The following is a 13,191-nucleotide window of genomic DNA, read 5'->3' as shown; positions in this document are numbered from 1 at the left end:
CCTGAGTAATTTTACTTTCTGTCTTACATCTGTTAATGACATGCACCCCGTCATTTGCCTCCATTCAAGCTTTGTTGTTTGTTTAAATCCCAGCTCTGGAACTTCCTGTGGAGTGCACTCTGATTGATGTCATCACCTTATATGTAGACACATTATCTTGACACAATCCTGTTAAGTAGACCTTAACATTTACAGACTTGGATCCATGTTTCTTTTTTTAAACCCTAGTCTACCTGTTGGAGTTATTTTATGAGAGGTGATGCTGTAACAGGGATGAAGTGGGATTTGGGTGGACCTAAGAGGGGTGGGTATATTATGCATTATGTGACCATCCATCTGACCTGAGAGAAGGAACGGGAACAAGGAAGATGACAGGCTTACCACCATTTAGAGCTTCCTGGTCTAGGCTGCTTGGGTATATCATCCCATCTTTGCCTTGTTAGGCTTAGAGTCCAGGCCCCATCTTCTCTGGTTGGCCACTGCAGAGAGGACTGCCTTCTGTGGTCATGGGGCAGGGCCGTTGCTTGAGCATGTGGGGAAGTGATATGGTAACTATGTGTGGCTTATATCAGCCTCCCACCAATTCTGCTTTTCCTCTCTACCACACTTCTTTTTTTTTTAAAAGATTTTATTTATTTATTATGTATACAACATTCTGCTTCCATGTACATCTGCACACCAGAAGAGGGCACCAGATCTCATAAGGGATGGTTGTGAGCCACCATGTGGTTGCTGGGAATTGAACTCAGGACCTCTGGAAGAGCAGTCAGTGCTCTTAACCTCTGAGCCATCTCTCCAGCCCTCCACCACACTTCTTAACTGGTTACCTACACCTAGTATTTCTGGATGTCCAGCCTTCCTGAAGTACAGCCTGCCTGTGGCCTCCATTCCTCTTTCCCCTCCAGCCATCTCTTCAAGCTTTAGACTGTTGCTGTCTCTGGTCTGCTGTATCCACTGAAATGTGTTTATATTCTTCCCAGCTTCTGAAGTTTGCTTAAAAGTTCTTGTCTATTGGTGTCTTCTCTTGTGTTCTCATTGCTCTTGTGAATTTTCACCTCTTAACATTCTTTATTGTCTTTTCGTGTGATTTTGGAAAAGAGCAGAAATGAATATTTGTATTTAATCTGCCAGGATTAATGAGAAACAAGATTATTTATTATAGGAAATAAATATTAGCTTTCCTTAAGTATTTATTGGTGTTTAGTATTTGCTGTTTCTTAGATTGTTAGCCTTGAATGATATATAAAAATAGATTTTTAATTCCTAAGAGGTTTGCAGTTCAGTTAAGGAAACAAGATAGAAAACATTCCAAGAATGATCAGAGGCAGCATATATATGACTATGTGTGAAATAGGTGACATGGACTAGACAGGTAGCTTGCAGCTTGAACCCAGCAGTACCAAATGAAAGAAGCAGGCTGACTTCATAATTATGTATTTGTTCATACTTATTTGTTTAATTTGTAATTACAATAACCTCCTCCCCATCCTGTGACTATCTCCTTTACCAAACTCAGGTGAAGGTGAATGACACTGTGTCTAATGAATGTAGCTCTTTGGTTATGAAGGAGCTATAGGCACATCTTGCAGTTGTGGCCAGTAAGCCTTGACCAAAAGCCTGATAGGAATTTGGAAACCTCCAGAAATATTTTCCTACTTTAAAAAAGATACACATGTAAGGAAACAGTCCCCTTTCTTCTAGAGGTCTGGTTATGTCTTCCTGCTGTATCTGGAACTATAGCCAACCATTCTGCATTAGGAGACAAGTATGAAGGCTTTATTGAACCTAGCACTTGACCTTGTAAATGCTGTATTGAACTACCCTGGGATGACTGCCACATTTCTGGCTGCTTTCTGTGTGACGTAGGGAGTACATTTGTTGTTGGGGCCACTTTCAAGTTTGTGTTTCTGTATTTAGCAACCCAAAGCATAATGCTGTGGTTCCACTTTAATGACTTGTCTGTCCTGCTGAGCAGATAGACAAAGACCATCTCCCGCAAAAGCCTGTGCTTAGAGATGCTTGCCCGTTGTTCAAACTTAACTACAAGTTTACAGGTTGCTTCTAGTTTACAGGTTTTTCACACATATTATTACATCACCCTGCATTTTCTCCCCCTCACCAAATATTTGGGATAATAGCTTTTTACAGTATATCCTAATTTCACATAAGATTGAACAGTAAGCAGTAGCAAATGGAATTATTTTATTCTTTAATTTTTTAAAATCACTATAAAAAGGGATAATGCCATTGAGACAGTAATCTCTTCTATAGCCTCTTTGATAAGTGGGCAAATAACGACAGCAGCTGTTTTCCTTTGTTGAGAGTTATACGTCATAGTCTTACAGTAGCTTTACAGGTCAAGTATTATTGTTGTTTTAGTTTTTTCACATTTATTTATTATGTGGATGTGGAGATCAGAGAACAACCTTTGGAATCAGTTCTCTTCCTTCTATGGTGTGGATTAAACTCAGGTCTTGGGCTTAGGGGCAAGCACCTTTACCTTCTCAGCCATCTCTCCAGCCCTTGTTTGCTCTTTGAGAGAAGGTCTCACTTTTAGCCCCAGCTGGCCTTGACACATGACCTTCCTTTCCTAGCTCCCTAGTGCTGGGGTTACAGGCCTGCACGTTACACTTTACTTTGCACTGTGCTGTAGAGGGAGAGACATTTAGAGCAGTTGAGCTGCATATTTGGAGGTTTCTATGTTAGTACATGTATCCAACTTATATGTACCTGAGAGTGTGCTTCTAACAGATGCATAGAATGAATGGATGTAGAGCCTAACATTGCACTTGTCATCTCAGAATACCACTTCTTATTGCTCATTCTTTAGTTCCTGTGAACTGGTAGCTGTGAAGCCATATAGTGCTGTTACACTTTCTCTTTTCTGCTCCAGTGCAGAGCCTCCTATGTACATTACTGTAATTCCCACCAGTGTGGCTGTGATCTTTCGTCTATGTTAACCCTTCTCTCCTTATGTCACTTGTGAAGTTGATAGTTATGTGTTCTTTCTTTTGAAGCCATCAGTGAGAATGCTGGGCAGAAAAGGAACAGGCCTTCCAGCTCCTTAAATCTCACATGCCATCTCTCTACTAATCTAGTAAAGACTTTCCCCAAGATTTACATTAATATTTATAGCCCAAGTCTTTTAAATATATATATCTTTGTGAAATTAGGTCAATATTTGCAAATATTAGGAATTTTTCCAGTTCTTCATAAATAAACAGAAGTGTTTGCAAGGTTTCTTGGTTCACCCAGATATCATTTTCTTGTGCCTGTCGATTTGAACTCATTTGAAGTGAGTAGGTTTACTCTTTCTTGGTTTTCTTTCTTTTCTATTTTTAGGGGTAAGGGGTTGGGTTTGCTGATAATAGGACCTAGAACTTCTTAATTCTAGGCAAGCACTGCACCTCTGAGCTATATCCCTAAACCTGTCATCTTTGTTTTTGAGAGTGTCTCCCTATGTTGCCCAAACCAGTCCTGAACTTTTGGCACAGGTAATCTTTCTGCCTCGGCTATCTGGTTAACTGAGATTGCAGGCATGCTCCATCATAGCTAGTTTAATTTCCTCCTGATGATCTTATCAGCTCTTTTCTACTTTGAAGGTGAATTCCTCAGTAAAGAAGGTAGACGAAGACACTGAATAGTTTTACTTTCTGTCTTACATCTGTTAATGACATGAACCTTACCATCTTCCATCATTCAAGATTTGTTTTTTGTTCGAATCTCAGTTTAGGCACTTCCTGTGGGGGGTGCTCTGATTGATGCCATCACCTCAGATATAGATACCCATCTTAACACAGCACTATGTAGTAGGCCTTAATGTTTAGAGACTTAACATCCATGTTTTACTATTTGGAACAAAACTACAAATGTTGTTGTTTCCGGACAGTTATGATGGTGAAATTATAATTGCGTAAGATCATTATAAGGAGTAAAGTATTATATGATGGGACTAGAGAGATAGCTCAATAAATAAAGTGCTTGCCAAACAAGTATGGGGACCAGAGTTTGGGTCCCCAGGTATGGTGGTCTGCTTGTAATCTCAAAACTTGAGGAGACAGAGATGGGATTTCCAGGAGTTTTAGTCAGGGTTTCTATTACTGTGATAAAGACCATGACCAAAAGCACTTCTGGGTCACAGTCCATCGCTGAGGAAGACAGGGCAGGAACTGAATCAGAGGCCATGGGAGAATGGCCTCAGCTTACAGGCTGAGTCTACCTGTTTTCTTATAATACCTAGAACCATCAGCCCAGAGGTAGCACCCCCACAATGGGAAGGCCCACCCACACCAATCACTCATTTGAAAATTCTCAGTAGGCTTGCCTGCAGTCTGATCTTATGATCATATGGAGGCATTTTTCTCAACTGAGTTCCCCTCCTCTCAGATGACTCCCGCTTGTGTCATGCTGACATAAAAACTAGCCAGTACACCAAGGAAAGCTGGAAAGTTAGATTAGTTAAGTCAGCAAGCTCTGGGTTCAGCTAGAGACCCTGACTTAGTAAATAAAGTAGAGAATAACTGAGGTAGACATAGTAACCACCACAATAACTAATGTTAATATCCGTCCTCTACACACTCATGCACATATATTCACACCTCCTGACATGTACACTCACACAAAGTTAAACACACACACACACACACACACACACACACACACACACACACTCACACACACACACACACACATATATAAATCCTGTGCACAAAGTGGCTACTCAAAAGTGGAGTATGTAATTAGTGAATTACCCTACCCAGGCCTTCGGCATAGCACTTCCTGTCAATATATTATTTCTAGTATATTAGATTTAGAACATTCCTGTTGTACTTCATGTTTGTTTCTGTTTTTTTTATTTTTAATATTTGGTATTCAAGGTGAGGCAGTTACTCTTATCTATACTTTGAAGCAGATATTATCTTTATTAAGTAAGTAATCCTCACTTTATGACCCTTAGCCACTGATCCATCTGCTAATGCTGTGTAGCTTTTCTAAAGATTGTTTAGTATTTCTGTGTACTCAGTAATGGCACCTGTGAAGATAGTTTTCTCTCTTTCTAATCTTTCTCCACCTGTCCATCTCTCTGTCCCTCTCTCCTCACCTCTCTCCCTGCCTTTCTTCCTCCCTCTCTTCATTCCTTCCTTCATCTTCATTTTTACCCTATAGTGCTGACTAGAGCTTCTAGTGTGTTACTGACCAGGACTCATCAGATCAGATCTTCACCTTCTTTCCAGTCTTAAGAAAGGGTCCTTCTCTATTAAGTATGTTGTGATCTGTGTGATTACTTTTCAGCAGCTGCCTCATGGGTCAGAATATACACACTTAGTGTGTGTGTGTGTGTGTGTGTGTGTGTGTGTGTGTGTGTGTGTGCAGGCACATGTGCCATGTTGGCATGTGGAGGCCAGAGGACAACTTACAGGAGTTAGTCCTGGAGATGGAACTCAGGTAGTTATGTTTGGCACCTACCTGCTGAACCATCTTGCCAGCCTGAGAGTTTAGAAATAATTAAAAAATTGATATTTACCATTGGTCTGTATTCCTCATTTTTTGTGGAGAGTTGTGTCTCTTCTCTGTGGCCTGCATGTCGTTCTGTTGACTTCTGACTTGTGTTGTCTATCAGAGACTTCTGTCACTCTTGCCTTTGTTCCTCTGTACTTCAAGCATCTTCTCCCTTCTGCCTGCTTTTGGGATTTATTGCTTTTTAAAAAGTTCTGTGATGGGGGAGGTCCTTCTGTGTATATGTTTGTCTTATTGGTTGATAAATAAAGAACTGTTGGCTAATAGCAAGATAGGTGGGACTAGGAGTCAAGGAGGATTCTGGGAAATATAGTAAAACGATCCAGGCAGGAAGTGACATAGCAGGCAGACTCCGAATATAAGCAGGGACAAGAAGGAAATTGTTGCTTTTCCTTTTCCTCCTGTTTTCTTCTCTATGGAGCTGCCTGCCATGTGATCCTAGGAAGAGGACGCCATGGGAAGGCGTCCTCTATAAGTCTCTCGATAAGACTCATAAAATATATAGATTTATGATAATTAAGACTGAGCTAGCATATAAGAAATCCTAGTCAATTGGCCAGCAGCACTGTAAACTAATATAAAACTCTGTGTGCTATTCTGGGTGCCCACGTGGCAGCGGGGCTCAGGCAGAACTTATTGTTACAGTTCCTTTTTTTTTTTTTTTTTTTTTTTTTTTTTTTTGGTTTTTCAAGACAGGATTTCTCTATGTAGCTTTGGAGCATATCCTGGAACTAGCTCTTGTAGACCAGGCTGGTCTCGAACTCACAGATTTCCACCTGCCTCTGCCTCCGGAGTGCTGGGATTAAAGGCGTGTGCCACCACTGCCCAGCCCTATTGTTACAGTTCTGGTCTTAGTTTTTAACATTTATCATCACTACTAACAAACATTTGTTCTGCATATGTAGTGAGGATGTGTAAGGGATGCTGTCTATCTCTCAGATTCTTTTATGTCCTCATTCTCTGTATTTCTCTTCCCCAGAGAGTTTGCAGAAAGACAAAAACTTCATTTTGGTTTAAAAAAAAGTAATTTGATTTGATGATATTTTGTGTTATTGTTTACTATGACTTATGCATTTTTATGTTTTTAAATTTTTAAAATGTGATATTGAAAGCCTTCAGAAAGTTAACTACCATTACACAAACACACTGTTTTCCCTCTCTGAGATGTGTGAGTAGATGAACAAAGGGTTTGTGGTGACTAGACACGGTCTCATGATGTGAAACTAAGCCCTCTCCCTGGTTCTGTTTTTTGTTTATAGTATCAGCGGTGCAGAATTTGGGACAAGTTGCATGAAGAGCACATCAATGCAGGGCGCACTGTTCAGGTAAGGCTGTGCATGGCAAATCAATAGAAAAAGACAGTCTTGAGAAAATAGTTCAGGGTGATAAGGTTTTATCTAAAATGTTCATTTTGAGACATATGAGACCAACGTAAAAGAAGTCCGTTCTTGTTTCACACCCTCCTGAGGCAATGGCAGGACTTTCAGTGCATCTATGTTTGACTCTATCTCTGAGGTCAGCTGTGGCATCACACTGGCTGGGAAGTGCCAGGTTTTGGAATGTTTAGGACGTGTAGGTTTTGAGGTAGGGCTTCCTCAGCTTCCTTCTCCTAGCTGGCCCTTTTTTGTGTATTTGTTACTGTTTTACCAGGAACTGCTGAGTCATATTTCATGTTGCCTCCTTTCCCTTCAGGAATGAATAATAAGTTAACTTACATTTTCATAATCAAAATATTTTCCAAAATCCTTGCAAAACTCACAGTATTTCCCAAGGTTATATTAAGCAATTGGTTGGTTAACATAATGCTACTTGTAGTTTTAACCTTTTTTTAAAAGTTGCTCTGAAGGGTTAAAGTTTTTCACATATGCCTTGGGCAAGTGTTTCTTAATTGTGTGTTTTCTTCATGTAAGTTATGCTTCTGTATTTGTAAGACACTGACATCTAAAATTTGAGAGATACAGAATTCTTTCTATGAAATGTACTGCCCATATTTAGTTATTTACTTTAAAAAATAAGTTCTAATTATTTTAAACTAGCTTTTAAAAATTTAGGGCCAGGCCCAGTGGTGGTGGTGGTGATGGTGGTGCACGCCTTTAATTCCAGCACTTGGGAGGCAGAGACAGGTAGGTCTCTGTGAGTTCGAGACTAGTCTACAAAGCTACGGAGAAACCCTGTCTCAATAAACAAAGAAAAAAAATTAATAAGAATTGAGGGCCTGTGAGATGGTTTCTTGGGTAGAGGCACTCATCAAGCCTGAGCCCAGGTTGCATCCCCAGGACCCACATGGTGGAAGGAGAGAGTTGACTCCAGCAGGTTGTCCTCTGACCTCCACATGTGTGCTGTGGCACCCATAATAAATAAGTAAATAAATATATCTTGAAAAGCTCTGAGAATTAATTTTTTAAAGAACAATAGAGTAGAGGCAGAACCCCACAGTTCCCTATCTTTCAGACCTATTTGGAAGAAGCCATTGTGAGGCCTTTTGGCTCCTTTCCCATGTTACCTCATTATTACTGACTAGCCCATGTAGCTGTGTGGTTTAGGCGCCATCTCTTCACCCCTGCCATGTGGGCAGAGCTCTAGCTTTCCACTTTATTCTCCTGTCCTTGGTTTACTTAGTACTCTGTACCTCATTATTTTGATTATAAGGACATTATTTTCTGCCAAGTCAAATAGTGAAATATAGTCCAGCCCTTTTTTTTGAAGTTAATAACAACCTTATTTTTAATTACCTGGCTTTGTGTTTGTGTATTTTGAGTTCCGTTAAAATGTTCCACATGTTTTATCATATTTCTGCCAATGATATTTTCATGTGTTTAGATATATCTGTCCCATTCTTTATTTTGGAAGTTCTGTCTCTAAGACCTTCACCCCTCAGTTCCAGTGTAGACCCTGTCTGATGCATAGCTGCTGTCCTGGAACTTCTCTGAGATACATCTATGCAGGAGCTGTGAGTTTTCAGGGATATTTGGTCTTCCTCCATTTTTATGTCCTCCACTGTTTTGTTGGTTAGCACCCAGAGGTAAAGTAAGTAACTGTATTTCTAAAACCCTCACTATAGTTTAACCAGGTGTAGAATTCCCTTTGGAATTGGCTTTCAAGAGTGAATGCTTTCCAGCTCTTTGTGTAATTCTTTCAAAACCTGAATCTCCTGATTTCCCCGTCTTTGAAATGGACCTTTTCCCTTCTTGGGACTTTTATGCTCTGCTTATCCCTAGTTCTCTGAAATTTTAATAATGCTTTGTGTTGTATCTTATTTCCACCTCAAAATTCATGTTTATTAGTTCTATGAAATTTTATTTATTTGCTTATTTATTTGTATTTTGAGACAGGATCTCACCTGGGCACAGGTTGGCCAGGAACTTACTATGTAGCCTTGGGGTATCTTCAAACTTATGGCAGTCCTCTTGATAGCCTTCTAAGTGCAGGGATTATAGGATTGGGCTGCCACACCTAGCTTTAATTTATTCACTCTCTCTCTCTCTCTCTCTCTCTCTCTCTCTCTCTCTCTCTCTCTCTCTCTCGATATTTTGTTGTGGGGGCTGGCTCAGTAGGTAAGGTGACCATTATGCAAGTTTGAGAACCTGAGTTCAGATTCCCAGCATGTGTAAAAAGGCAGGTATGGCATGCATCTGTAACCTTAGTGAAGACAGGCAGATCCCTAAAACCTGCTCTCCAGCCAGTTTAGACACTTGGTGAGCTCCGGATTCAGTAAGAGACCCTGTGTCAAAAAATGAGGTTGAGAGGAATAGAGGAAGACACCCAACAGATGCTGACCTCTGCTCCACACAAAGGGTCACACATACTCACATGTACAAATGTGTACACACACTATTTTATTGTACGGGTCAGCAAACTGATTCCCAGACTGTACCTGGCCTGACAGTTGTCTGTTTGTTTGTTTACTTACTTACTGTTTTACATTACAAATGCAGAGTTGAATAGTTGCAACAGGGACCATATGACTTCCAGAGTGTAAGCTGTGTACTACCTGGCCCTGGTTGCCAATTTCTGTTTCACTGAATATTGGAACTCAGATTGCTTGGCTCAGTGGTTAAAAACGAACCTAAAAACCTGGGTTCAGGGGCCGGAGAGATGGCTCAGCGGTTAAGAGCACTGACTGTTCTTTCAGAGGTCCTGAGTTCAATTCCCAGCAACCACATGGTGGCTCACAAACACCTTGAATGAGATCTGGTGCCCTCTTCTGGCATGCAGGCACAAGACTGTATACATAATAAATAAATAAAATCTTAAAAAAAAAAAACCTGGGTTCAGTACCTAGAACCCATATAAAAAGCTGGACACCATAGTACATGTTCATGATTCCAGCATTCCTAGAGCAAAATGGGAAGCAGAGATAAGTGAGACTTCTAGAAGATTCTGGGCTTGATAGTCCAGAGTACTCAGTGTAGCAGTGAACAAGAGAGACCTTGCAAAACAGTGAAAGGCAAAAACAAACCCCAGAGGTTGTTCTTTACCTCACACACAAGCACATATGCACATACATCAAACACATATGCACAAATACAAATGTATATTCAAACATATATTTAAATTAGTATAGCTGTAATATAGTGAAAATTGAGGTTGGATGAAATGAATGCAAGATGTCCCTAGAAGAGGTTCCAGAAGTGCAAGGAATAGATATTACTAACTTCAAATAAGAAGATGGAGAAAAGCAGATCAGTTTGAGATTGAGATGGAAATACGACTTGTCTCTGTGTTGTACTGGATGGTAGCGAGATTACAGGACTAAGGAAGAGGCGGCTCTCGGCTCATCCCAGATCCCACATGCTGGTGTCGTCAAGATTCAGTGTAATCCAGTGGTCCTGAGCTTGTTAATGGTAATGCGATTATTATGACTCGGGTTTCTTACCATCTTGACTGTTTAATGTTTCACTAACAATCGTTTGATTTTTATTGAGATATTGACTGTGTCAGAGAATTTGCGTACTAATTTTTAAAATCATGTTGACATTATTGGCCTCCATCTGGCATAAAAGATTTATGTGTGCCATTGAAGTAATGAGATCAGACTTGTTAAATTCATGTGTTTGCTTACTTTATTCATTTCTGCTCTGGACTTAGTGTGTAGGTTTTCTCATGGCTAGTTTGTAATTAAAAAAACTTTTTTTGAGAAACTGGGCTGGAGAGATGGCTCAGCTGTTAAAGGCTAGGCTCACAACGAAAAATATAAGAGAAACAAGTTATAGGTTTTTCAGATTTATCAGAATTAGGTTTCTGTAAAACCTACCTTTTCACTTTGGTTTCATCTTTTAGGACAAAGGACTTCTTACATGATCTAATTTTCCAACCTTTTCTTTTATGTTATTATGCTTTTGTATCTTGTATAAGTAATTTTCTCCATACTCATATGATGAACAAGATTTTGTTTCAAACTGCTTCATTAATTTTGGTTTTGAGACACAATATTATGTATGTAGCTCAGGTTGGCCTTAAACAAACTATAGAGTTGAGGATGGCCCCAAACTCTTGACCATCCTTGTCTCTGTCTCCTGAGCCCTAGTGTTACATCTAATATTAACAGGTACATACCACTATACAGGGTACAAATTAATTTGTACCTTAAAGTGTGTGTGTGTGTGTGTGTGTGTGTGTGTGTGTGTGTGTAAAAGTGTTCAATGTTGACTTTCTTTTAATTAGGCTTTTTAAATTCTTTTGTTAATGTACATATGTAGTTAGTTTTCCTAAATATATTTTTACAGCCAATTACTTTTAAAGTCTTATTATTTTTCTAATGATTTTTTTTTGTTAATCCCTTTGGATTTTCTTTTCCCAGTTCAACTTTTTGAGACTTATTTTTCTTCTGTTTTGATATCATCATATTTCCAGATTCCTATTTTATTTACTTGAACTTTTAAAAAATTTGACCACTTGAAAGGGTTGCTTAAAAATAAGAGGGTTCAACCAGGTGGTGGTGGTTTCACACACCTTTGATCTCAGCAGTTCTCTGAGTTTGAGGCCAGCCTGATCTACAGAGCAAGTTTCAGGATAGTCAGGGCTACACAGAGAAACCTGACTTGAAAAAGCCAAAGGGAAAAAAAAGTTTGTTCAAATATATCCTTTTAAAATTGCCACTTAGTGCCAAAGAGATGGCTCAGTGAGCAAAAGCATTTGCCACCAAGCCTGACAACCTGAATGATACTTGTAACCTGAAGGAGAGAACCAACTGCCAGAAGTGGTTTAACCCTAACCCCTAAAATAAAACATAAAAATAATTTAAACACTATATAAAACAAAATAGCTCCTCTATAAAAGGATTTATAAAATTTTTTCATACATTTTGACCATATTGCTTCCCTTCCTCAGCACTTTCCCAGAGCTTTCCTACCTCTCTACCCTCTAGCCTTCATATCTAGACTTCATATCTCTCTCTCTCTCTGCCTTCCTCCCTCATTCTCAAAAAATACTTCAGTAAGAGAAAAACAAAACAAAATAAAAGGCACACAAAATCCATGGAGTCAGTTTTGTGTTAGCCATCTAACTACTCCTGGACGTGGGGCCTGCCCCAGGGTGTGATTGATAGACCCATGACACTTCTTTGTAGAAACTGATTTTCCCTTTGCTAGCAGTCATCGATTGCAATTTTGGTTAAGGGTGGGACCCTATGTCCACTTCCCCTCTGTTTTTGTTTCTAGTTTTCTGAATGCAAAATGTCATTATACTGTATTCAAATTATAAATTCTTAATAGATTGAATCATATTTGACACTGTTTGCTTTACTCAAGTTACATACAAATTCTGAACTTAAGTTTTCTCACCTGTCAAATTAGCATAATGGCCCCTAACTGTGGTGATGATTGTATGATTGTCAGTCATATGTGCCTACAGAGCCCATATAATAACAGCAGGTATTCAGTAAGTTAACTTTAAATGGGTTATATAATCACATTATTTTCACCCAGTTTTCTGACCTAATCATATAAAGTGTAAAATGAATATTTTGGATGTGTATGCAGGCCAGAGGTCAGTGTCAGGTGTTTTCCTCAGTTACCTTATTTTCTGAGACTGAGTCTCTGGCTAAACCTGGAGCCTGCCTATTTGGCTGGACTGTCTGGCCAGCAAGCTTCAGGGATCCGCCTGTCTCTGCCTCCCCAGTACTGGATCCCTGCCTGGCACATGTCACTATGCCTGGCCTTTTTATGCAGCTATAAAGAGGGGATCTGAAGTCATCCTCTCATGCTTGCATAACAAGCATGTTGCCAACTGAACAATTTCCCCAGCCCAAAATAAATATTTTGAAAAACAGTATCCTTTTCTCTCCTCTAAATCTTAACAACAGAGGTTATAAAAAGTATCTCTGTCTCTGCCCTAAGGGGTCCTGGCTGGATGACAGTGCAAATGGTCAGTTCAGTATCTGTGTCAGTATATGAGTTGTTGTGAAATGTGTTTTAAAAATTAGCGTTGGTGGCGCAGGTCTTTAATCCCAACACTCGGGAGGCAGAGGCAGGCGGATCTCTGTGAGTTCGAGGCCAGCCTGATCTCCAGAACGAGTGCCAGGATAGCAGAGCTACACAAAGAAACCCTGTCTCAAAAAACAAAAACAAAACAAAACAAAAAATTAGCTATCTGGATTCAGGATAGTAGGAGATTTTATTTTCAGGCAAAAGAAACCAGAAGACCAGAGACATTTAGTGCTTGTTTAAAATGTAT

At 39.6% G+C, this 13,191-nt stretch overlaps 1 protein-coding gene across 3 annotated transcripts in view; it reads left to right on the top strand.

Moving 5' to 3' along the window:
- The window catches only part of Stx17 (syntaxin 17), a 55,929-nt gene that overhangs the window by 10,236 nt on the left and 32,502 nt on the right, over positions 1 to 13,191 (top strand). For all 3 annotated transcript variants that reach the window (XM_027403122.2, XM_027403123.2, XM_027403124.2), the window contains one exon: positions 6,777 to 6,842. In XM_027403122.2, the coding sequence (XP_027258923.1) occupies positions 6,777 to 6,842 (66 nt within the window). The remainder of the gene's footprint in view (positions 1 to 6,776; positions 6,843 to 13,191) is intronic.

The sequence above is a fragment of the Cricetulus griseus genome, chromosome 2 (genome assembly GCF_003668045.3).
Source record: "Cricetulus griseus strain 17A/GY chromosome 2, alternate assembly CriGri-PICRH-1.0, whole genome shotgun sequence".
In the NCBI taxonomy this organism is placed as follows: Eukaryota; Metazoa; Chordata; class Mammalia; order Rodentia; family Cricetidae; genus Cricetulus; species Cricetulus griseus.
The sequence above is the reverse complement of the archived record's forward strand: the minus strand, read 5'-3'. Positions and strand labels throughout refer to the sequence as shown.